General features: G+C 52.4%; 1 protein-coding gene across 3 annotated transcripts in view; it reads left to right on the top strand.

The window, feature by feature from the left end:
- Positions 1–25,787, top strand: part of GATAD2B (GATA zinc finger domain containing 2B) — an 83,381-nt gene that overhangs the window by 31,032 nt on the left and 26,562 nt on the right. For all 3 annotated transcript variants that reach the window (XM_075907281.2, XM_075907280.2, XM_075907279.2), the window contains one exon: positions 23,613–23,942. In XM_075907281.2, the coding sequence (XP_075763396.1) occupies positions 23,614–23,942 (329 nt within the window). In that variant the 5' untranslated portion in view covers position 23,613. The remainder of the gene's footprint in view (positions 1–23,612; positions 23,943–25,787) is intronic.

Below are 25,787 nucleotides of genomic sequence, written 5' to 3'. Positions count from 1 at the left end.
CCCCTGCCCAAAAGCAGGACCAACCCAACTCAATCATCCCAGCCAGGGCTTGGTCAAACCGCACTTAAACACCTCTAGGGTTGGAGATTCCACCCCCTGCCTAGGGAACCCAGCCCAGTGCTATCCTTTCTGTTCCAATTCTGGAAGCCTGCTTATCGTACCAGCATCCAATTCTGTTTGAGCCTGCCAGTGATTTCTTGGGGCAGGGAGTCCCAGTGTCTGAGAATATTCTCCTTTAACCGCTTTGAATTTGCCACCTTTGTTGAATTCAGTGTCCATTTGTTCTTCCAATTCACTAGAGGCTGTTTTACTGAGATGTGCCCTTACCACATCTCAGCACAACCAGCACCCCACCTCTGCAGTCTCCAACTGGGGGATGTTTCTAAGCCTCCAATAGTCTCATTGCAATCGGAGGTGGAATCTTTGAGCCAAGGAGGACAGAGGCATCTGTTGCATTAGAAATGTAATTCTCACTCCTTGAGGCTCGTGGAGTAAGGAACCCACAAGGCAGACACTCCATTCATCAGTGGCATGGAGCATTTCCAGATGTTTGTCTTCTGGGCATTGTCACAAATCGTGGACCAGGTCCCCATTGTGCTAAGCAATGTACAAACATGGAACAAAAGTGATTTCTGCCCCAGGGAGCTTACGGTCTTGGTGTGGCTGGAGGGGAAGGTGACAGACAGTCCAGGGAGCATGATGGGCAGCGGCCATGGTACGCTCGCTGCCAAGTTTTTGTAGGCATTGTGGCCAAGGGGAGTTAAGGGGCTTCACCAGTGTGCTTGCTGGAAAGTTTAAGAACTGGGCAATAAGGGCTGGCGGCAGAGGCAGGAGGCAGCATCTTAGCAGCAGCTGAGATGATGGGTTCCATGGTGATGGGCCCTGGAGGACTTTGAAAGTTGAGAGAAATGGTTTGGTCCAGTGGAGTGATGCAGAGAGGAGCAACCTCGTCAATGTGAGGAGACAAAATATTTGCAACAGTATTTTGGGTGCGTATAGCTGGGGGCAAGAATGGCTCCTCCTAGCCGAGGGAAGAGGATGCTGCAGTTGTCAAGACATAACTGGGACCGGGGGAGTTGTTACAGGATGGAGAGGAAAGGCCAGATCTTGGATGCTGCGTGGGAAGATTGGTTTACGTATGTCAGGGAATGACTTGCTATTGCCTTACCCTTGGAAATTGTCACGGAGCTGATGTGACTTTCCTCAAGCACTCGGAGTTGCTGGCAGATGTGTGACTAGAACCCAGGGTCCCAGACCCTTACTTGAACTAAAATGTCAGATGAGCTGCAGACTCTTGTTGGCAAAGTTGCTTTGCCATCCACATCCCTCTGCTTTGCAAGCTGTCAGGCGGTCTAGTACCTGCGTCAGATCAAGGGACTTGGAGGCACCCTGTGTCTGTGGCATTGCTGTTCTTAGTGATGACACTTGTCTGTCATTGCAAGAAGGTCCTGAAGGGTAGGAACAGCTTCTGATTGATCTGTGAAACAGGTTGTTAATTTTATCCATGCTGGTGTCCAGCCAGGGTTCTTGTTGGATGTGGGGGTAATGATAGCATCCTTCAAAAAGGCAATTTCCCAGGACTTCTTTCGAACAAACCCCAGTGTCCGACTCTCAGATGTGCCCACTCTCAGATGTACGGTACGCAGGGGCACCATCTTCAGTGTGACAGCCCTTCTCAGGGGACCACTTGGGGCCTATGCCCCTCTGCTTCCTGGGACTGCACCTCTCAGCCTTCAGCACATCAGTTTCTTGGGGGAGTCCACTTGCTCTGCCCCCGGGGCTTCCACCAGCATTCCTTCGAATCTTTTGCATCCACGTGTGGAATTGTATGTGCATTGAGTCGTGTGAATGTGCACCACCAATAGCCACATTCAGCCTGGCTGCAGGCGCTCTGCTAATGAGCTGAGCAGCATCTGACTCTCCGGAGCGGCCGCACAAGCGCGTTGCTTAGAGGGAACACTGGCCTCTACTCCCAGAAGGATTTTCACAGCCCTGTTCTCTAGCCCCAAGTGACTCTCAGCCAGCACAAAGCAACACAGCACAGGAAATTCTCAGGCCTGTAGACTTGGCCTTCTTCAGCACAGCCCATCCCTGTGGCCTCTGTCTGCTCCCCCTGCCCAGTGCAGAATCCACCTCTTTCCAATATCACTGGCCCCAGCAGCACCGCCTCCATCCTTTGTCCAGGGAAACAGTCTGCTTGGGCCCCTTTATTCTCTGCCTCTGCCCCCCCCGTGGGAACCAGCTAGTCAAAGTAACCGAGTCCTCCCTCTGCAGTCCATTGCCCTTCCATTGGCCAGAACAGGCTGTGCCCTCCGACCTGGGCCTCGTGGTCACAGTCGTTGGGGTCTCCATTCTCCAAGGCCCTGGCCAGGGACCCAAGTTCAGTGCTGGTCCTTGTAATAGCAAACTCCCTTCCCCTCTCCTCATCAAACCAGTAACAGCGGGGGCACTGATTCCCACCACCTCAGCAGGCAACCCCCACTTGGTCACCAGGTGACAGCTTTCCATATGCAAGTAGCACAGAAACGTTCTGGCTCAGTTGGGATTGAAGGGCCGTCCTCAAGTCAGCATATTTGCTAGTGTTTATCTGGAGCATCATGGCTTTCGAAACCCCACGGTGGAAAGACTCTTGGGTAGGGATGGAAGAGACTAGCCGAGCAGAAGCTTATCGGATAATCAACTAGTGATGTGACTAGTCGCTTCCCCTCCCCCTTGCTGCCTCTATCAGAAAGCGGGGAAAGGAGGGGGTGCGTGCTGCCGCTTTGAAACGCCATGGAGAATATGGGGCCAGAGGGGGACTGGAGTCCCCCACTGGCCCGTGCTCCCCGCAGCGCTTTCGCCTTTGAAGTGTAGCAACAGTCTATCAACTAATCGATGCCAGTTGCATCAACTATTTGATGAGCTGATTAATCTCTAGAGGGAGAGTGTAGTTAATAGAAGATGGGGCCTGCCAGTAAGTGTATTAAAATGATAAATTGTAGGCAGAAGGCAGTAAGAACTTCTCTTCTGGTCTCGTAAGTTGTTACAGCACACAAAGGGACATTCAGTGAGATGAAAGAAGATGGCAAATTGATAAAAGGAATTACAAAAAGCGTAATTAACCTGTGGAACTCCCTGCCACATGAAGGCCTTAAGGCCAGGAACTTGACCAGACTCAACAAGGATTGAACATTTGTATGGATATCAAGAATCTCCAGAATTTAAAACAAAAAAAAAAGTGTTGTTAACCCTTTGATTTAAACCCCGAGGGGTTGCTCTATAAAACAGGGATATGGGGCGTAAAAGAGCATCCCACATCTGCCTACTGCAGAGTTCCTCAGACCCTCTGGTGCTGGCCAGCGTTGGTGACTGGATACTGGACTGCATGAGCCTCCGATGAGAGCCACTCTGCAATTTCTGTTCTTAATATCAGAGAACTGGCAGTGGGGACTCATTGGTTGTCTTGTGCTACTGATGCGTGATCCAGGAGGTTTAGATCACTTAACCGTGCTCTGCCTCCACTTTCCCATCGGAATCAGAGGTAAAACTGAAAAAACAAACAATCTTGCAGCACCTTAGAGACCAACAAACCATATAGATGGTGTCACGGGGGGGGGGGGGAAGTCCCCAGGCCCTGCACCCCCATCCACAGCCAGACGTGACTCTCAGCCAGCAGGTAGCACAGGTTTATTTGTTGACAGGGACACAGTGTAGCACCGACTTGTCACAGGAACCAGGAGCATTCAGCACAATCCATCTGGGGGTTAGGGGGGGCCCCTGCCCAGCTCCCCGGGCCAGCTAGACTCCCTTCTCCCCAAGTCAGCCATAAGAACACAAGAACGGCCGTACTGGGTCAGACCAAAGCTCCATCTAGCCCAGTAGCTTGTCTGCCGACAGTGGCCAGCACCAGGTGCCCCGGAGAGGGTGGACCGAAGACAATGATCAAGCGATTTGTCTCCTGCCATCCTTCTCCAGCCTGACAAACAGAGGCCAGGGACACCATTTCTATCCCCTGGCTAATAGCCTTTTATGGACCTAACCTCCATGAAATTATCTAGCTTCTCTTTAAACTCCGTTGTAGTCCAAGCCTTCGCAGCCTCCTCTGGCAAGGAGTTCCACAGGTGGACTACACACTGTGTGAAGAACTTTCTTTTATTAGTTTTAAACCTGCTACCCATTAATTTCATTTGGCGTCCTCTAGTTCTTCTATTATGGGAACTAATAAATAACTTTTCTTTATCCGCCCGCTCCACACCACTCATGATTTTATAGACCTCTAGCATATCCCCCCTCAGTCTCCTCTTCTCTAAACTGAAAAGTCCCAGTCGCTTTAACCTCTCCTCATATGGGACCTGTTCCAAATCCCTAATCATTTTAGTTGCCCTTTTCTGAACCCTTTCTAAGGCCAAAATATCTTTTTTGAGGTGAGACCACCACATCTGTACACAGTGTTCAAGATGTGGGTGTACCATAGTTTTATACAGGGGCAGTAAGATATTCTGGGTCTTATTTTCTATCCCTTTCTTAATAATTCCTAGCATCCTATTTGCCTTTTTGACCGCCGCTGCACACTGTGTGGAAGTTTTCAGAGAACTGTCCACGATAACTCCAAGATCTTTCCTGATTTGTCATAGCCAGATTAGCCCCCATCATACTGTATGTATAGTTGGGGTTATTTTTCCCAATGTGCATTACTTTACACTTATTCGCGTTAAATTTCATTTGCCATTTTGTTGCCCAATCACTCAGTTTGGTGAGATCTTTTTGGAGTTCCTCACAGCCAAAAAAACAACTCACCTCCGCCCCCTCAGCAACTGGTCACAGCCCTCCAGGCAGCTCCGCCTCCTCCTTTGTCCTGCCCAAGGTGTTATCTGACTCACTGGCTGCATTTCCCCTAGTATCAGGTGTCAGGCTGGCCTGGGCCATTCCCTACCTTCCCTCAGGAGTCTTTCTTCTCCCCCCCCCCCCCCAAAAATCCCATCTTCTGTTGGGCACTTCACAGGCAGCATAGCAAAGCAGCCAGAGTGAATACCATCTCCACTACTTCACAGATGGGATCATGAGCGTGTGGGCTGCCCGCGACAGCTCAGGATCCCATCGACATGCTTTGTTAGTCTTTGTAAGGTGGTGCAGGACTGCTCGTCGTTCTGTAAGTTTTTCCAGCTACAGACTAACTCTGCTCCCCCTCGAGAGCTTTTGAATAAGAGGTGTAAGGCTGCCTATGTCTGCGAAGTGCTTTGAGAGTGCTAGATCAAAAGGGCAAGAAAGCATTGCCTATTTTTGGAGTGGCACCAGGCAGGGTATTGAAGGATAATGCAGCTGAAGGATCTGACAGGGATTCTACTTCCTCACTATGGCCAGGCTTTTCTTAGTCTTTAGCCCCTTTTTTAAAATGTCATTTTTAGAAGCTTTCCCTATGGCACAGTCCGTATGGAAAGAGACCAGCCCAAACCATCCTTTTGTCCTTCAGGTAGGAGACAGGGCAATAGAACGTCTTGTCCTTGATAATCCGTAAGCGCGGCCCTGGCTGATAAAAGGAACTTGAAAACTTTGGGTATGTTAGCCAGCACAACTGCCGCCAGCTTGTGTAGGTGGGAGGCCTGTGTGGAACTAGAAGGCATGTGCAGAGTTTAGGTTTGGAGACAGCCATGTTCACGTCTGGCGTTAGCACCAGATTCCATACTACCTTCCCTATTTCGGCAAGGGAGCCAGTGCTGCTCACATTCCTTCCTCTGCAGTCAGTTCGGAGGGTACAGAAGGTAGAATTACTGCAGCTACAAGTGTTTCTGCACCTGGTCTTCCCAGCCCTGAGCATTCTGCGCTGCTGGTGTGTGGTGGTTACAGCTTTATCCTCTGCTGACTCGGCGAATCTGTTCAATCGAAGGCCTTGCAGGTTGTCTTCTAGGGCGACTCTTTGTTTTCATGGGTTATGTGGCGCTAGGCCTGGAGGATCCCACATCCTGGCCAAGGTGCAGCAGTGTTGGCATTGCTGTGTCCGTCTAAGAGCTATAACCCGGCAGCCTGGAGTGGTGGAGGTTCTGCCTTGTGGGTGAAAGATGTAGCTTGGAGCCTGCAAGGATGTTCTGCATCACTTCCAGGTGGAGGCCAGGAGCGCAGGGACCATTGGAGGCTGTAAGTGCTGTCATTAGACAAAGTGTCTCCACGCACAGCTGCGTAGCTTGGCTTTACTCACTCGCTTCGGTTGTAACAGATTTTGTTGGTATCTGCTGCCTGTTTCTGAGGCCTCTGAGCACATATCCCTCGCCCACGTACGCACTGTGTAACGGTGTGTGGGCATGGCTCGTGGAGTCTGTCTAAAGACACATTCTCTGCTGTCCCTTGGCTACATTGGCAACTCACATGGAGCTTTTCAAATCGCCCATCTTGCTGCCTTGCTTAATCCGTGCAGCACAAGGATGCCACGGGAATTGGAAGTTGGGCCACGTTGTTCCTTTGCTGTCCAGGGCTGGAAACCCTGTGTCCCTAACATCCCTACTCTGAAGCAGCCGAAGCTAGAGGCCTGTGAAAAGCAAATGAGAGAGAGTTTTGAAAGCAAGGCAGCCATTAGCAAGCGCCTACCCTGAAATCAAGCTAAATCAGAGGTTGGCAGTGATATTTGATAGGGCGCACGCCAAGGTTTTGGTAAGTGGTCAAGGGCCGCACTTTCCATTGAGGTTGGGTACAGAAGGGAGCTTGTGGTAGGAGTAGGAGGGGATGTGGGGTCTGGGATGGAGGTTGGGTACGGTAAGGAGCTTGTGGTAGGGGCCTGGGGAGTAGGAGGGGGTGAGGGGTCTGGGATGGAGGTTGGGTACTGTAAGGAGCTTGTGGTAGGGGCCTGGGAGTAGGAGGCAGTGTGGGGTCTGGGATGGAGGTTGGGTAAGGAGCTTGTGGTAGGGGCCTGGGAGTAGGAGGGGGTGAGGGGTCAGGGATGGAGGTTGGGTACAGTAAGGAGCTTGTGGTAGGGGCCTGGGGAGTAGGAGGCGGTGTGGGGTCTGGGATGGAGGTTGGGTACGGTAAGGAGCTTGTGGTTGGGGCCTGGGGAGTAGGAGGAGGTGAGGGGTCAGGGATGGAGGTTGGGTACGGTAAGGAGCTTGTGGTAGGGGCCTGGGGAGTAGGAGGGGGTGAGGGGTCAGGGATGGAGGTTGGGCACGGTAAGGAGCTTGTGGTAGGGGCCTGGGGAGTAGGAGGAGGTGAGGGGTCAGGGATGGAGGTTGGGTACGGTAAGGAGCTTGTGGTAGGGGCCTGGGGAGTAGGAGGAGGTGAGGGGTCTGGGATGGAGGTTGGGTACGGTAAGGAGCTTGTGGTAGGGGCCTGGGGAGTAGGAGGGGGTGAGGGGTCTGGGATGGAGGTTGGGTACGGTAAGGAGCTTGTGGTAGGGGCCTGGGGAGTAGGAGGCGGTGTGGGGTCTGGGATGGAGGTTGGGTACGGTAAGGAGCTTGTGGTAGGGGCCTGGGAGTAGGAGGCGGTGAGGGGTCTGGGATGGAGATTGGGTACGGTAAGGAGCTTGTGGTTGGGGCCTGGGGAGTAGGAGGAGGTGAGGGGTCAGGGATGGAGGTTGGGTACGGTAAGGAGCTTGTGGTAGGGGCCTGGGGAGTAGGAGGAGGTGAGGGGTCAGGGATGGAGGTTGGGTACGGTAAGGAGCTTGTGGTAGGGGCCTGGGGAGTAGGAGGGGGTGAGGGGTCTGGGATGGAGATTGGGTACGGTAAGGAGCTTGTGGTAGGGGCCTGGGGAGTAGGAGGGGGTGAGGGGTCAGGGATGGAGGTTGGGTACGGTAAGGAGCTTGTGGTAGGGGCCTGGGGAGTAGGAGGGGGTGAGGGGTCAGGGATGGAGGTTGGGCACGGTAAGGAGCTTGTGGTAGGGGCCTGGGGAGTAGGAGGAGGTGAGGGGTCAGGGATGGAGGTTGGGTACGGTAAGGAGCTTGTGGTAGGGGCCTGGGAGTAGGAGGTGGTGAGGGGTCAGGGATGGAGGTTGGGTACGGTAAGGAGCTTGTGGTAGGGGCCTGGGGAGTAGGAGGGGGTGAGGGGTCAGGGATGGAGGTTGGGCACGGTAAGGAGCTTGTGGTAGGGGCCTGGGGAGTAGGAGGGGGTGAGGGGTCAGGGATGGAGGTTGGGTACGGTAAGGAGCTTGTGGTAGGGGCCTGGGAGTAGGAGGTGGTGAGGGGTCAGGGATGGAGGTTGGGTACGGTAAGGAGCTTGTGGTAGGGGCCTGGGAGTAGGAGGAGGTGAGGGGTCAGGGATGGAGGTTGGGTACGGTAAGGAGCTTGTGGTAGGGGCCTGGGAGTAGGAGGTTGTGAGGGGTCAGGGATGGAGGTTGGGTACGGTAAGGAGCTTGTGGTAGGGGCCTGGGAGTAGGAGGTGGTGAGGGGTCTGGGATGGAGGTTGGGTACGGTAAGGAGCTTGTGGTAGGGGCCTGGGGAGTAGGAGGGGGTGAGGGGTCAGGGATGGAGGTTGGGTACGGTAAGGAGCTTGTGGTAGGGGCCTGGGGAGTAGGAGGGGGTGAGGGGTCAGGGATGGAGGTTGGGCACGGTAAGGAGCTTGTGGTAGGGGCCTGGGGAGTAGGAGGGGGTGAGGGGTCAGGGATGGAGGTTGGGTACGGTAAGGAGCTTGTGGTAGGGGCCTGGGAGTAGGAGGTGGTGAGGGGTCAGGGATGGAGGTTGGGTACGGTAAGGAGCTTGTGGTAGGGGCCTGGGAGTAGGAGGAGGTGAGGGGTCAGGGATGGAGGTTGGGTACGGTAAGGAGCTTGTGGTAGGGGCCTGGGAGTAGGAGGTGGTGAGGGGTCAGGGATGGAGGTTGGGTACGGTAAGGAGCTTGTGGTAGGGGCCTGGGAGTAGGAGGTGGTGAGGGGTCTGGGATGGAGGTTGGGTACGGTAAGGAGCTTGTGGTAGGGGCCTGGGAGTAGGAGGCGGTGTGGGGTCTGGGATGGAGGTTGGGTATGGTAGGCAGCATTTCTTATACACGCTGTACCCCCACGCGCATTAGAGTGAACTCCTCTATAGGTCAACGGCAGCTGAATCCAGAAATTAAGAGTTTGCCTACAGAGGGATAAACCTGCGGCTGGCCCGGGTCACCTGATTCAGGCAGGCTCATGGGGTTTGGGCTTCATGGCTGAAAAATTGCTGTGTAGATATTCAGGCTGGAGCTGGAACCTGAGCTCAGGCCCTGCAGCAGGAGAGGGTCCCAGAGAACAGACTCAAGCCTGAGCCTGAATATCTACACAGCAGTTTTTAGCCCTGCGGCCCGGATCCCTGACACTGAGTTGGCCCATCGAGGCCGTGTTTGTGGGGCTGTTATCCCAAGAGGATGGGGGTGCAGAGCTGGGGGTCCGTGAGGCAGAGATGTTGCAGATGGCAGGAGATGCAGAGGTGAAGGCTCTTGCACTCATTGCTGAGCAACTGGGGAGAGGCTGATTCTAAGTGAGGGTTGTCACAGACCTCCCCCCTCCATGCTTTATGAAAACTGGCTTATGAATATGTATAACTCAGAAGCTTTATGCAAAACGGGTGATGTAACACGTCATTTTAACAGTTGTAATCCCCTGCAGGTGTGTTCTATTTGTGCGCATGCATCTTGCTTGTATGAGATGTTAGAGATATTAAGTGGGAATCTGTTTTATTAGGCCATGTATTCTAGAAAAGGCCACTACTGGTACTTGAGGAATGTGATGGCTCGGTGACCAGTGGTTTTGTTTTTCCTGATGTGTCCTACAAAGACATGAGACCAGGCCACCTTTGGGTCTAGTTCTTTTCCATTCAAGGTGAGAGAAATTTGAACTGAGCACAAATGATTCCGGCCTTGGGTCAAAGGGATGTAAATGGGGGAAATGAAACACTTGAGGTAGTCTCCAGACGTCAGGAAACCCCCGCTTACTACCTAAGGGGCCTCTGGAAATATCTCCGACTGACTAGGGGGAAGGGTCAGGCCCACACGAAGAGGCTGCCTGTCTTGTGAAAGGGATGATTAGAACAACTGTTAGGGTAAGAATTTTCATGTAACAAGTTTCTTAGTGTAGCAGAAGTAGCTGGCGTGGGGTTCTCTTGTTTATTTTGGCTTAGTAGCTTACTTTGATCTGTCTGTTCTCACTCCCAATCACTTAAATCCTACTTTTTGTGCTTAATAAAAACACTTACCAAGCCCAGTATAAACAATTCTTACCTGGGAGAGAGCAGCCACTGTGCGTTTCGTTTGTTGGTAAAGAGGGGGAACTTTTCCGCTTTCTCAGAGTAAAAGTTCTTCACAAAGTAAAATGGATTTATTTGGGGGCTGGGTTCTTAGGAGCTGTCTGTGGCTCTAAAGCTGAGCCCTCTGGGAGCAGTGTCTGGGTTGCTCTGTTGAGGTGGTAACTCCGACTCTGTACCTTGGCTGGGGTAGACCAGAGATTCTGGCCCAGCAGAACAGGGTGGTGGGGAGCCCCGGAGGGCAGGTAGGGAGGCCCAGGGGGACTTCTGTGATCAGCCCATCACAGGAGTGGGATGAGGGGAGTGGAGAAAGAGGCGTGGGAATAAGTCTGTGAGGTCCTGGCAACAGCACTGTGTGTGCTTGTGGCAGTCAAGGGAGCTGGAGCATGAGGCTTTTATGGAGACGGGACTTGCAGTAACTGGGGGGCACTGGGAATCCGGTTTCCGCACCTTGGTGGGTATGTGAATTTGTTCCTGTGTTCAGAAGTTACTGACGGGAGGTGGAGAACAAGGATAAGGGCCTTCTGCACGTCCTGGCTTCACTTGCAGGTGTCTGAGTGACGTGAAACGAAATTTATACTGAAGCCTTGGAAGCGAACAGATCTGGGGAGGGTGGGGGGGCAGCATGCCCAGCCTAGGGCGCACACGGTCCGGCAAGATGCTGCCGTGTCTCTGGAGAATGGAGCTCAGCACCCCCGCAAAGAAAGGTGACTTGTGGTGAGCTGACGCAAAGGAAATGGGCAGTTGGGAAGAGAGAGGGGCTCCAAACTGCTGAGGAAGTTTCTCCTGGCTGTTAAAAGTATTTACTACTAGCAAACTTACCCAGAGCTGCCTCCGTTCTTCAGGGCAGGGCCTTGGGGCGGGTACAGGAGTGAGGTTTGGGGTTGAGAACGGGCTCAGGCAGGGCCAGATTATCCATTAGGCACAACAGGCACAGTGCTTAGGGCCTACAAAAAAATGAATAATTGACTCAAAAATAAGAAACGAAAACTCCAAAATAAGACTTAACAATTTGCTCTTTTTAGTCCACAAACATACGTGTGCAGAGTCGTACCTGATGATTCGAAGCACCCTCCCTCTGTGTGCAGTGCTTTGGGTTAGCCACCGTGATTCTTTGGGGTTCAGCCTAACCCCACAAGGGGTAGTGTCACTGCCTGCTCTGAAACTCTGGGTTCCTTAAATGCCATGCTGCTGGGGTTCCCAGCGCTGACACTGGCAGCCGGCCGACTAGCAGGCAGGTCACACCCTGTCTTCCACTGCCTCGTTATTTTTTGCAACATCCTCACAGTCCCAGATTTCTTCAGAACTGTCCGCCATGTCGCATCCAGCCCTCTTTAGCTTCTGCAAGTGGTCAATTCGCAGCTCCTTTAGACTGCGGGCACTGCAGCTATTCATATGATCTGGGTTGACAAACGCTCCGCTTCAAAGCACTGCCATGGCTTCCTTCAGCTGGCTGCAAACGGGCCTTTCTTTGCGGCCGGTCACACCTGCCTCCTCGTTTGAGAATGAAGTAACACGAGGCGCTCAGTGTGCCACCTTCATGAGTGAACACTGACGTGGGCGACATTAGGCGTGTGGGCGATAGGGCATTTCTGCCGTGTGCACGTGCAGTCTAGTTTAAAGGCCTGTGATTGAGAGCGTGCCTAAGGCCTGCCGCCAGGGGCCTATTTTCCCCAGCCTGCCTGTTCTCTCACCGCCTCAGGGACCAGCCCGGCCTGCTGGGACCCTTTTTCTCCTCCGCCAGGCCTGTGCTAGTCTGCCAGGGGCCTTTGGGGGGGAGGGTTTGAGGCTGGGGTCCACTTACTTGGTGTGCTGGCAAGATGGCGGAGTCCCAGCCTGCTGGCCATTGCCTTCCTAGAGAGAGAGGGAGGGGGAGACTTTCTCCATTAACTTTCTTGTAGGACTTCATTGGGGGAGGGAGTGATGGGGCGCCCTTTCTGGTCTCCTCCTCCTTGGGGGGGTGGGTCGGGTCTGTTAACTCCTGAGTGTTGGTTCTAAACTCTGAAACAGAACAATGCTGGTGTCGGTAAATCTTGCTCACCTGCAGAGAGGCTTGTTGGAGACAGTTACAGTCTCTATCCAGTCTGGAACAAAACGTGTTTTATAGCTCTCTTGTTTTCCCTTAGGGGGATCTGCCACCATTTGAGGATTTTTTGGTGAGAGTTCCTTTAGGGAAGTGAAATGGAGAATCCACTTCCTTGGATGTTCAGAAATGCTGGGAGTGATTTACTAGGAACTGCTGTTGAGGAAGCAGGAGAAAATTCTGAATCATCTGGTTTGTTACCTTTTGGTGAAGATGTGTTGTAAAGCCACTGGTATCTTAGCCTTCAGGTGTGACCCTGCAACAAAGTGTAGTGTTTAATGCACTGGAATTCTAGGAGTCAGTGTCTCTTTACATATCTGTCCATGAAAGGAATCCAATTATCGGCCAGCTTTTTCACTGCCAAACTCTCCAATGACTTCCTCTGATAGTCACCAGTGTAAAACTAGGAGTGTAAAAGTATGCTTTTGGTTTGGTGTTTACTGCCAGATTACTAATATGAAGGTTTACCTTCAGCAGTGTGTGCTTCTGCTTCGCTGCCAAAGCTGAAACACATTGGAAGTGTTGCTAGTTTATCTACTTGGGTTACTTGGATGCAAAACGCTTCCCCATTTGTGTAAGCTTCGTGACTGTCAGACCTCCAGATTTACTTGAATATTAAAGAATAATTGTATTCCTCCTAAGTTAGGTGAAAAAATACTTTGCTACTCCCACTGTGCCTTCTTCCCTGCAGTTAAGGAAGAGGGGAGGTTATTTTGGGAATTCATATAAATCCTAACAAAGTGGCAGTCCGTCTCCCCCCCCCCCCCCCCAGCCAACCCCCCCAGCCTACCCCCGTCCTGTGCATGTGTTTTGCAACTGACCGAACACCACCGAAGGGCTTCAATCAGTAAAATCTCTGAAGCCCAATTTAATTTTTTATTGAATCTGGCTCAAAGTGCATGTTGATTTACCAAGCCAGTCCCGTCCCGTCAAGGGGATTACAGTGTTACAGTACCTGCTTATGGGGATTGTGGAGTTGGTTTCTCATTCTAGCAAAGGGGCGACTTGCAAAGGATCAGCAGCCTTTGCGGACTCTGCCCTGGATGGGCTGTGGCAGTAGTCAGGGTGCTGTTCAGAGCAGGCTAACTCGGGCTTTCCTTCTTCAGCAAGTGGGCTGCTTTATGCAGATCATAGTCAGCACAAGCAGTTTCCTTCTGTGACCCAAAGCGAAAAGCCCCCTTCTGGTGGGGAAGTGTCAGGGAGCCAGGCAACAGAATTTCTGCCTCCCGCTTGTCAAAACGGAAACCCTTATTCTACTTCAAGGGCCTGTGCACTCACTGATGGGAGCCAGCTCCTGCTCTGCATCGGCTGCTTAGGAAAGACTTGCATCTTTTGGATTCCAGAGGTAGCCTCTCGCGGTTCAGCACCACCCCGCCTCTTCTAAAATGGCACCTGTCAGAAAGATGCCGATGGATCCTGCTCCTGTGTTGCGTTACCCGTGGGGGCGGTGTCTTCTCTAGGACCAGCTCCCCCGGTGAGACGCAGGCTTTGCGCCGTTCCCTCGGCTCTGGGCAAGGGCCTCGGTGCCACAAGCCAATGCCATGGGGACCAGATTCTCTAGGGTAAGTGACCCTTCTCAGAGGGGTCAGCAGCCGTGCCTCCCAGTTGATCATGATCGCTGGTGACTGCCACTAAGGCAGGTTCCCTGCTTCCACCAGCCCCTTCCTGGGAGCAGCCAGTGCAGCCCGGGTGTGTGGGGGAGATGGCAGGGGACAGGAGTCTCTGTGCACTACTTCTGCCTACAGAGCACCGCCCCTCACAGCACCTGCTGGAACTGTGGCCAAGGGGCGCTGAAAGCAGTGTGCTGAGCTACATGCCCCCTGCCTCCCACTCCAGGGGCCACGGGAGCATTGGCCCCTTCCCAGGAACAGTGTGGGGCTGGCACAGACGAGGAGCCTGCCTCAGCTTCGCTGTGCTGCTGGTGGGGAGCCACTGATGGTACGTGCCACCTGGTGGGAGGTCGCACACCAACCCCCAGCCCCCTCCCAGAGCCAGCATGCCAAACCCTGGCCCTGACCCCCTCTGAGACACACCCCAAACGCCCTCCTTCACACCAAGCCCAGACCCCTCTCCCAGAGTCAGTACCTGAGCCTCCTGCAGGCCAACCATGGCCCCCCGTGCTTTATGCAAATTGGCATAAAGATTTGATGCTTGAAGATGAAGATTTGTGGCATGGAGATGAAGATGCTTTATGCAAATCAGATCTTGTGACAAGTCACTTTAAAGCAGTGGTTCCCAAACTTTTTGGCATTACGCCCCCCTTTTGATTTTTTGAAAAACCCTCAGCGCCCGCCCCCCCCCCCCCCAGCAGCAAAAAAAAAAAAAAAAAGGAACTGAACAGGGCAGCAAAAGTTGATGGGGGGAAGGCTGGGTCGCTTTGTGCCCCCCCGGAATTTCTTCACGCCCCCCAGTTTGGGAACTCATGCTTTAAAGGTTATAATCCTCTGAATCTGTATACCTTGCTTGTGTGCGTGTATCATTCTTGTATGTGGCGTTAGAAATACTCAATGGAATCCTGTTCTGTCAGTCCATGTATTCTAGTAAAAGCCATTCATTAATGATACTTTAGGAATTTGATGGCTCGGTGATCAAGTCGTCAGCCTGTACAGAGTTCCATTTTTCCTGTGAGTACAGACTGTAGTTGGGCCCACAAAGACATGAGGCCAGGCCACCTGCTGATGGAACCCGTTTTGGGTCTGATACTTTTTCACACAAGGTGAGGCGTTTGAACTGAGCACAGGTAGTATCCACCGTGGGCAAAAGGAATATGGGGGGAGGGGGATAAAACAATAGGAGCAGTTGCCAGATGCCAGGAGATCCCCACTTACTATCTAAGGTGCCTGCTGCAAATATCTCAGACCAAACAGGGGAAGGATTGGGCCTCGCTTCTGGTAATCCCAACTCTGGGCCTTGGTTGAGAGAGTTTCTGGCCCAGCAGGACAGGGTGGTGGGTAGTCGCAGAGGGCAGGAAGGCAGACATCAGTGACTTGATCAGCACACTAGGTGACAATCCCAGTGGACCCAACATAGTGAAAGTGAGAGGGAGAGGGGGGGGATGAGTGAGCGGGATGGGACAGGATAGATCTTGAGTTGTCTTGGAATGGAGAAATTGGTCTTGGGTATACAAAGGTTGGATAGCACTGCATTAGTGGGTATTCACTAAAGGTTGGTTACTAGTGACTGTTGCATTTATGCCACCCGCCGTCCCTCTGTCTTGGAGTTCTTTGTGCGTGTTACCATTCTGCCGATATGGGAGAAGGAACAGAAGCAGTGTTCGCTCCAGTTCTGTCTTTGTGCAGAATGAATTTTGCGACGTATGACACACCACATCCATATTGGTGCACATTGCAACATGCATTCTGCACATGGCTGGTGTGTGGCAGGGGTGGGCTGAGGGGTTAAGAGTGTGGGAGGGGCTCAGGCCCTGGGCAGAGGGTTGGGGCGCAGCAGGGGGTGATGGCTCTGGCTGGGACTGCGGGCTTTGGGGGCTCAGGTCTGGAGTGAGAGCTGAGAAGGGAGTGCCCCAGATGGGGATATGAGCTCTAGGATGGGGCTGGGCTGAGGGGTGCAGGCTGCCTTAGGGGGCGAGAACAATCCCCAGCCCTCTCTCCACAAAAGCTTGAGGCCAGGTGAACCGAGCCTCTGCATGGCACAGCAGCTCCCGTGGGGTCTGGCCAGGGAGGTCCGTCACTCCATGGCCCTGGCATGTCGGGCTGGGGGCTGGGCAAGAGGAACCTGGCAGCAGCAGCTCTGTGCTGGGGCCGGCAAGGAGAATCGTCTCTCCCCACCGTAGCCCTGAGCTCCCGCAGCAGCTCAGCTTAAAGGGAGCTTAAAACTGAAGCTGCTGTTTTATGGTTTGTATTCCCATGGTGTCCAATCAGTTCTGAAGTAGCCACTCTAGCTCCAGCCAACTCGCCACACTCAACCAGCCAAATAGCCACCGTTGTTTAGCGTGTTTGACAGCACGGCCCTGGCACCTCGGCTCTCCGGTCAGGGCCCTGTTGGGCCAAGCAAAGCCTTTCCTTGCTCCCAAGAGTTTACCGTCTCAGCGGGAGAAGTGACAGCAGATGGATGCAGAAGAATAAAGGAAGAGCCAGTATGGCCAACATGGCAAGCTGTGCTCTTATCACCCAGCAGCCTAATTGTCAGTGTTTTTGTCCGACTCGCAGTAAAGGGGAATTGAAGAGTGTTTTGAGGAGCACAACCAATTAACTCTGCAGAAGTTCCCCGGGGAGCTTGTCTTGGGTGCAAGGCGCAGCATGGGAGAGAGCACACAGATGCTTGTTGAGGAATGTCACCAGTGGGTGACATGCGCTTGCATGGGGGGCAGGAGTTAACCTGCTGATATTCGGACAAGGTGGTAGGTGGGGAAAGGTCATGAAGGGCCTTGGAAGTGAAACTGAGTAGACAATTTGATAGGCTAAAGGCAGAGCCAGTGAAGAGGGTGACATGGGCAGAGTGACAGGCCTTGAAAATGCTCTTTGCAGCAGGGTACTGCAGGGGCATCGGTGGGGCAAGACGGTGTTTGTCAAGGCCAGGAAAGAAGCACGTTGCCACCGTTGAGGTGTGAGATGGCCAGCACGTGGATGAGCGTTTGAGCTGTGTGGATGGCTAGGGAAAGCTGTATCTTGGGAATGTTATGCAGAAAGATTTAGGTGCAACCTGGATGTGAGACCCTAGCGAGAGCTCAGAGTCAAAGATGGCACTTGAGTCAGGGGCCTGAGCAATAGGCAAGAAATGAGGTGTGGGTGGAGATGAGAGCTCTGTCCTGGCCGGGGTGGTCTTGAGCTGGTGGTGAGACATCCATGAGGAGGGGCCAGAGAGAGGCTGAGGTTTCTGTGGGCCAGATGGGTCTGGAGTAGAGGTGGACCCATCTGTATAGAGATGGTTGTTGAGTTCGTGTTCATGGATTAGATGAGCTAGAGGGGGAAGAGGAGAAAAGAAGTGCACCTGAGAAGTGGGCAGGAGTGCCCGCGCTGGAGGACTCCCAGTGCGATGTGATCTCCTAGCTCAAACGTGCCACCGGGCTCTCAGCAGACACGGCTTTTCTGAACAAGCTTGCAGCTCCACACTGGCAATGCTGAATCCAGTCCGTGTGAATGCCCAGAGGCCGCTCTGGAAGGACATTCAGAGTAGGAAGAACTTCAGGGGGTAGCCGAGTTAGTCTGTTACAGGAAACAAACAAATGGTCTCCTAGCACTTTATAGACTATCGAGTTTTCATATCCCCGACTCGTAACTCCGGTCATCTGAAGAAGTGGGCTGTGTCCACGAAAGCTCATGATACCAGCTACATGTTCTGTTCGTCTATAAAGTGCTACCAGACCATCATTGTTTTTAGAGTAGGAAGAGTTACTCTCCTTCGCCAATCCAGGGGCCCCAGGCCAAGCAAGCATCACTGGGGAGCTGAACTTGTCTGGCAACTTTCACAAACCATCTTTTATTTTTTGCTTAAAAGGCGTATGCCCTTCAGAAAGGACAGGCCCAGAATGGGAGATGATGGTGGTTAGAATAATGCTGGTGTATGTAACGTGTCGTGCTCATACAATCACTGGACAATGGAGACACCTCAGGTGCAGACAGATTAAATCCCTTCCCCAAAAAAACAAGCATGGAGAAGTACTGAAACAGAGTGAAACTACGTCTGTGCAAATGATCGGCTTGTTGCCCTTCTGCAGGCCGGGACAAGACCATTGTGTCTTCAGGAGGCCTAAATCTCCTTTATGCACTTGGATATTGTTTTATTTTTCTGCTTGCCAGCAAATGTTATAGCTGCACTTGTCTTGGTGCCAGGTCACGCGACATGAAAGACGTTTGTGTCTGAAGTAGCGCAAGGTGTTTGAGTACCGAGACCTGATTCAGTAAAGTCGCATTGGATTGCTTATCATTTCAGGGAGCATCTACTTTCCTAAGGCTTTTGTTTTTCATAGGCAAGATGCTAGCCTTCTGTTCAGGAAGAAAATCTGCATGGTGCCTTTCCTCCTGGGTGGGTTATACCAAGCCCAGTGAGGCTTGGTATGAAACATCATGCATTCGGAAGCAAGTAGGTAGGACTGCCAGTCAGTGACACTGAGCGCGAAGCCAGTCTGGAGGAAATGTTGTTGTTCTTGCCCACTGTATCCTGTGTCAGCCTTTGCCAAAAATATAGGCCTCTTCCTCTGCCGCACCCTCCTCCTTGTGACTCCCAACAGCACAAAGACTAGGAAGGCTATGCTGAGGGCCTTCCATGTGGCCCTGACTGCAGCTGTGCCAAACTGGGTGTGATGAGCTTGTGTCTCTCTGAAGTGACCCCGAGTTGAATCGGGGATCTGCATTTCACACCTCTCCCAGAGCACTGACCCTGCTTGTCTGTGCCTGCCTTTCTGTCACTGGTTGCCGTAGATGTCAGTGCTCCTGCAGCAAGGCCTAGTTCCGGACTGGGAAGACCTCTAGCCGGCACTCACATGCGGTGAGACGCCCTAGTCGAGATCAGAGCTGCCGGAGCAGGCTGGCTGGGCTTGTACATCGCAGTGCATGTTTCCACATTTCCCTTGTCCTGCTCGGTCAGAACGCTGCTGCTGTGGCATGGCACTTCTGCACCCCTACGGAGGCATTGTCTTGGCGCCCTGGTCTAGTTCAGCTGGTATTGGGGTTCTGCTGGAAAGACGTGTAATTGAGGAATGGGTACAGGAGTCAATACAGCTTGTTCCTGGGAGAAATTCAGCCTTTGAGACTTCAGCCCATGAGTGACTGACTTGAAAACCATACTTGTAGAATCACAGAGCACTAGAACTGGAAGGGCCTTGAGGGCATCAAGTCCAGTCCCTTGCCCTCATGGCAGGACCAAGCACCGTCTTGATCATCCTTGACAGGTGTCTGTCCCGCTCTTAAGTATCTCCAGTGATGGAGATTCCACAACCCCCCTAGGCAACTTATTCCAGTGTTTCACCACCCTGACAGGCAGGAAGTTTTTCCTAATGTCCAACCTAAACCTCACTTGCTGCAGTTTAAGCCCATTGCCTCTTGTCCAGAAGCCAAGGAGAACAATTTTTCTCCCTCCTCCTTATGACACCCTTTTAGATACTTGAAAACTGCTGTCATGCCCCCGCTGTCTTCTCTTTTCCAAACTAAACAAGCCCAGTTCTTTCTGTCTTCCCTCAGAGCTCATGTTCTCTAGACCTTTAATCATTCTTGTTGCTCTTCTCTGGACCTTCTCCAATTTCTCCACATCTTTCTTGCAAAGTGGTGCCCAGAACTGGACAACTGAGGCCTAGTCAACGCAGAGTAGAGCAAAAGAATGACTCCTCGTGTCTTGCTCACCACACTCCTGTTAAGCTTAGAATCAGTTGTGCCAAGGGCACCATTTGGGAGGTGGGGAGCTACAGCCATATGTACCAGGACATTGCTTGCTCCTTTTCCCATTTCCCTGGCTATAGGGAGTGAGGGGAAAGTACTGAGCTTGCATGCATTCCTCTTGAGGGGTGGGGGTGGGCAGAAGAATAATTCATGCAAGCTGTGTACTTTCCCTAACTCCCTGATGGTGGGCAGGGGGATGGGAAGAAGAGCACACGGCATCTCAGTTCGCACAGCCCTCCCAAAACGGTGTCCTGGCGTCAGTGTGTGTGTGTGTGTGTGTCTGTCTCTCTCTCACTTTTTTAAGGTGGGAGATTGTACATGTGAGCTTGATGCACGTGGCCATGTTTCAGTGCTCAGGGTAGAAAAACTAGTTTGATTTTGAAAAAGCGAAAACAGGGACGAGATTAGTTTACTGTGGCTTAAAGCAGCAGTGTTAGATGATAATAGAGGTAGCCATGTTAGTCTGATCTTGCTAAAACAAAAGGAAAAACTATGTAGCACTTTAAAGACTAACAAGATGGTTTAATAGATGGGTAAGTCTAGACTGGCCTCTTCCTAGCTGTGCCAGGTGACGCAAAGTGGGTGGCACGTAGCAAGATGCAGTTGTTAAGGACAGTACTTGAGCAGGCAAGCCAGAGTTTGGAGTTAATTTCCCCACTCACAAATAGGATTGTCTTCGTCCCCATTTCTAGAGGAGCCGTGTGACACGCAGGGACACGCAGCCCCCACCAACCCTCATTTAACTGGTTACGCGGTTAAACATGCCATTGAACTGGTTAACTGATTAAACGGGATTTTACGTTACAGAGAATAGGGACGCAGCTCACACTGACTCTTACTTTCCCATGGGACTGGCAAGTCACAGGATTCTTCAGAGGTGCTTGTTTGGGGCATTGGTGACCTTTCAGCTTGATGTGTGGGGGGAGAACCTATAGCTTTTGCATTGCAAATGAACAAGATTTTTCTAGATTTCAGTCAGACTCTTGGTGTGCTATTTAATGTGTGTACCATACGCTCCCATATCTAGGTGTAGGAAGATCCTTGTTCCCTTAAAAGCAATGGGATACAAGGATTCTCACACGCTGGCAAGCTTCGGATGCGTGGGGGTGCGGCAGTACAGAAAGCCACAGTTGTGTTTACTGTGCCTGCAGTGATCTTCGTGGCCGTTCAGGACAAGTGAAGTGTGGGAGCTGAGGCCAGTCAGCTGAGCACGGTAGAATGGACGGGGGGAGTGGGCAGTCAAGATTTCCACTGAGTTTTTTGCATCAGCTCTCCAGGTTTTCTGGTAGTAGAGATTAGTTAACATTCAGTCCAGTATTACAGACTGCTTGTAAATCATTGGGCTCGTAACTGGCAAATCGCAGTTAAGTACTAGGAATGTGAATGATTAACCAGTTAACTGGTCAGCATCCCCCTTACCAGGTGATGCTTACTGGTTATGGTTAACCCAGCCAGCCAGAGCAGCCCCCACCAACCCCCATTTAACTGGTTAAGCGGTTAAACATGCCATTTAACTGATTAAATGGGATTTTACGTTACAGAGAATAGGGACACAGCTCACACTGACTTACTGTTGCACGTGGGATCTTTTGGGCTTCGCTGGCTTGCTGCTGCGCTCTCGCTCGTGCATGGAGAAAGGCCATTGAAATAAACCATTGCACCTTCACTGGGCCAGCAGGACTTTCCAGCTTAGACACAGGTGGGGTTTTGCAGATGCATGAAAATGTCACCTTTTCGAGGTTTACACGGGTTCTCCTCCCTGACTTGTGTTAAAATGGCCTTCCTCTGAGTGACCAGCTCGCCCTCCTGCCAGAGTTGTGTTGCTTTGTGTAGTGAGCTTGTCAGGCCTGCGGGACATGAGATGAGGGCGCTTCGTGCTCCATTCTAGGGGCCGCGCCTGATTAGGTCGTGTTTTGTATTTGTACCTTTTAGTTCTTTTCCCAGAGAGAGGCTGGTTCTAATTGGCTGGTAACCATTAAAACGTGCCGTTTGCCGCTAAATACAGCCTTTGCATTAACTTGGGTGCTCTGCTATCATCAAGATACGGCATTTCCATGCAGACTTATTTAAGCAAGTCTGTAACTTTATTTATATTATTCAGAATCTAATATAAACATTAAGTGGTTAATGATTTTCTTAAATTAAATGCATAAAACATTATTTTTTTTAGGAAATAAAACCCGGTGAAGTGTTGCATGCTTGAATTTTTGATAACCATATTTTCTTCTCAAAACATGGTGCACTTAAAACTAACTGCATCATTAAAAAGAAGTATTATCTGCAGGTAATGATTGTTTCTGGTAACCGTGTCTTTCGAGCTTATAGAGCTGGTAGAGCTCAGCGTCACACCTAGTTTTCATTCACAGACTAAAGAGCAAAACAAGCATTTCTGCTTTCGGCTTCCAGGTGGCTACTTCCCTCTGACTGACCTGGCCACTGAATGAGGAGCATAGGATGAAAGCAGGGTTAGGGCTAAGCTGCAGAGTGTGTAGTGGAGCCTTGGCACAGCTGAGGCTGTAGCGCTGCTCAGGCAGATGCATGTGCTAAGCAGACAGAGGAGAGCTCTCCCCTTGACTGGCGGTGATGGGCTGCCCTAGAAGTGAGGGAGACGGTGGGAATGGTCTCGTGTTAACCTTTTTTGGTAAGATGCAGCTTTGTCGCTGTCCGTGCATCACGTGCTGTGCAGACTAAGGGGGTATCTTGGCTGAAAGCAGCCGACCGCAGAAAGGGGACACTAGGCAGGAGAGTCTTCTCTTTGGGGAGGGAGAGCTTTGTTCCTCTGTTGCTGGCCTGAGACTTGGCATCTCTTTGCTTGGAGAGTCTTTCTCCAAAGACTAAAGGTCCCGCACTCAGCCAGCACAGCCCTTCCCATGGTGTTCCCAGCCCCCTGCTCTTCTCTGCCCCAGCCCAGATCGGCCTTGCATGGCCCCAGTATGTTCCAGGAGCATGGAGGGGCCAAGCGGGACAGCCTCCCTCCTGGCCCAGCCCACTCCCAGCTGGCTTCTGCAGGGAAGGTCCAAGAGGCAGAAACCCTCAGTTCAGCTACTGAACGAGAGTGGGATGAAGCACTAACCCTATTAAAACTATTGGTAAAAATGGTCAAACTTAGTCAAGTGATGGCGTTTGGGGCCTCCTTGCTCCAAGCGAGGCCTTCGTGGGCTTCACACAAGGCGGGTGTGCTGTGTGTCTGCCATGGCACATGGACTGTGGGACCATAGCAGGGTGCCCCTCAACCCCTGCTCATAACTCGTGGGCAGACCCCACGTGGGTTAGAACCATGTGATAGACCCGTTCCTAGAGGAAAGCAAACGTGACCCATAGACAGTTGGCACCTGCCCCAGGGACCTGTGCTGGCAGGGGCGTGTTGGGCTCTGCACCCTTGACTGGCTGCTCTGTGCTGGTCAGGCTGCCACAGAGCAGTGTTGCAGTGTAGACATGGGTCCTGGCTTGTTTCCTACCAAACATGCCCTGCTTCTGCCAAGAAACCGGCTGGGAGACTTCTCAGGAAAGCCCAAGTACCTCGTGGAGGAAGGGGTTGAGCCTCCCTGTCCTGTGCTGAACGCCTTTCAGGCCAAGACCTCCGCTGTAGCAGCCAGCAGCTTTGTCCCCTGGCTCCGTTAGTGTGGCGCTCTAGCTCCACTCCCTGTTCTTGGCCCCCGAGGGACTGAAGCCCCCTTTCCCCTCCCCCTTGTCTGTTGGGTGCATTCCCACCCGTAGTGCGTAGGGGAAACCCAGGCATAGAGTGCGCCAGGTTGCATGAGGCTGGGATAAAAGCCTCCTTCACTGCGCCTGTGGGCTGACTTGCCCAGCAGAACAGGAGGCCGGCCCCCTGTGTGCCATGTCCATGGGGCGCCAGTGCCCAGTAGAGTGGCAGAGCCCAGTGGGTTGGGGGAGAAAAGGGGAAGACTGCTAGCGACTGTGCCGGAGCTTGGGTCTTCCCAGGTTATCCGGCTGCAAAGAGCGCCTCTGGTCAGTCAGGAGACTCGTGCTTGGCTGCTTTTCCTCCCTGTTACTGACCCTGCTTTCATGTCTCTCCCCCCAGGATGGACAGAATGACGGAGGATGCGCTGCGCCTGAACCTCCTCAAACGCAGCTTGGACCAAACAGACGACCGGGATGACGTCCTGGCAAAGAGGCTGAAAATGGAGGGGCATGAGGCCATGGAGCGCCTCAAGATGCTGGCGCTGCTGAAGAGGAAGGATCTTTCGGGCCTCGAGGTGCCCCATGAGCTCCCGGTGAAGCAGGATGGCGTCAAAGTCTATGAGGAGAAACTGAATGGGAGCCTGAGGCCCCATGCGGATGGGAGGACTGCAGGGCGGGCAGGCAAGGAGAACATTAATGACGAGCCGGTGGACATGAGCGCCAGGAGAAGGTAGGCCGCTGCTTGCTGGAGTTCGTCCATTACACCTGGGCGCAGACTTCTGTCGACCTTCCACTCAGCCAGGTGTGAGGCCCCGGTCACAGGAATTAGAGCAGCATGTAGTGGGGCAGCCTGGCGCTCTTCTGTGGGATCTGAACGGCTGCCTGTGAACTCTGGCAGGCTCAGCTAGAACCCAGCACAGGGTTTCTGGGCATGTAGCATGTTCTCCCGCTCTCAAGAAGCCTCTGCACACTGTGTGTTGTCCCCTCCCATCCCAACACACCGGTGGGTTTTGTTCCTTGACTGATCCGTTTGGATATAGGGTATAAACTACAGCAGTAACATGGCTGGCTGAGCAGACGCCTGTCTGTGTGCCTTTAATCAAACAGTCCCACTCCATTTAGTCTTTTATTAGCTCCTACAAAAGTGACAAGTAAAGCCTTCTATTTAGCTGAAGGTAAAGTGTGGTAAGTGCACGGCCAATCAATCTTGACCCTAACCTTGGAGAGACTGGTAACTCCAGGAGTAAGAAGGTAATTGTTTTCTTGGCAGGGCCTTAGACAGCATGGGAAAAGGTTATCAGTGGCCGGTGAGTTACATCCCTTTTCGGGGGGGGGGGGGGTGCTGCTTGGGCACATGCGCAGTGCCTGCCTGCTAGGTTTGCTGCAGCTGGGCTCCAGTTACTGACTTCTCCTCAGGCATCCCCTGAGATGGGCTGGTGGTAAATATTAAGGAAGTTTGATGTGAACTAGGAGAGGCTGTAACACCACACAGCGAAGATCACCTTTATTTCTGGGGCTGTTCATGGCTCTGACGTTCTGTATTCTGGTTTGGATGCTCTGAAGAAGTGGGTTGTACCCACGAACGCTCACGATACCATCTACGTGTCGTGTTAGTCTTTAAGGTGCTACTAGTCTATTCATTTGTTAAAGTTTTTCCGGTTAACTCTTTGTTTGACGAGTCTGGCCAAGACACTGAAAAGGAGACTGTTGCGTCAAGAGTAGGTTGCTCAGACCTGTTGGCGAGATGTTTTCACGCTCAGTGGACTTTCAAGTTGTTCCGTCTGACACTTAACTGTGAACTCATGGTGGTCCTTGTGCAGAGTGCTGCTTGCTGGCTTAACAAATCCACTGCTGGGTGTCAGTCATGTCGTTTTTAGTTGAAGTGGTACTAGGGATGTAATAGTGTAGTTGACTAACTGATAAGCAGCAGCTTATAGGTTAATGCTATAGACTACATGCTTCCCCCCCCCTCCACCCACCCAACACTAAACTTTTTAGCTGCCTGGTCAGCAGTCCAGCTCTGGGAGCTCAGACCCCTCCTGCCCCGCCCCAGCCAACAGGCAGCCAGTCCACTGGGGGGCTGGTTTTTAAGCTGTCTCCCCTGGCAAACCAGCTCCCGCCTGGCACCCCATGCTGCTACCTCTGATACAGCGGCATCAGCGCAGAATGGCAGACGGCTCCTCGGGAGTTGGGCCCACCCCCTGGGTCTATAGAATAGGGATGTTAAGTCGCTTGTTGGCCCCTCCCCCCACCTCTATCTGAGAGAGGCAGTGGGCAGGGGGGAGCCAGCTTAAAAGCCGCTTCCCCCCAGCATTGTCTCTGTGGGGAGAAGGGACAGGGCGCAGCAGGGAACTGGCAGCGCTTCTGCCTTCCAAATGTAACAAGACCAGGTCTGGGAGGGCTAGCCAGATTTGAATCTCTTGGTTGGCAACCTTGGTTCTGTGCTTATCCACTATCAGGGTGGCTTCTTTACTCGGAATGTTTTGCATAACAGCAGGCAGGAGAAATTCCTGCTGCCGGTTCTTTTAACCGTAGACACCCCTCATTTGGTGATGAGATGCACTCTGGTCCGTGT

This window comes from Pelodiscus sinensis, chromosome 22 (assembly GCF_052426305.1).
Source record: "Pelodiscus sinensis isolate ZL-2025 chromosome 22, ASM5242630v1, whole genome shotgun sequence".
Taxonomy (NCBI): Eukaryota; Metazoa; Chordata; order Testudines; family Trionychidae; genus Pelodiscus; species Pelodiscus sinensis.
This window is presented reverse-complemented; position numbering and strand designations above follow the sequence as displayed.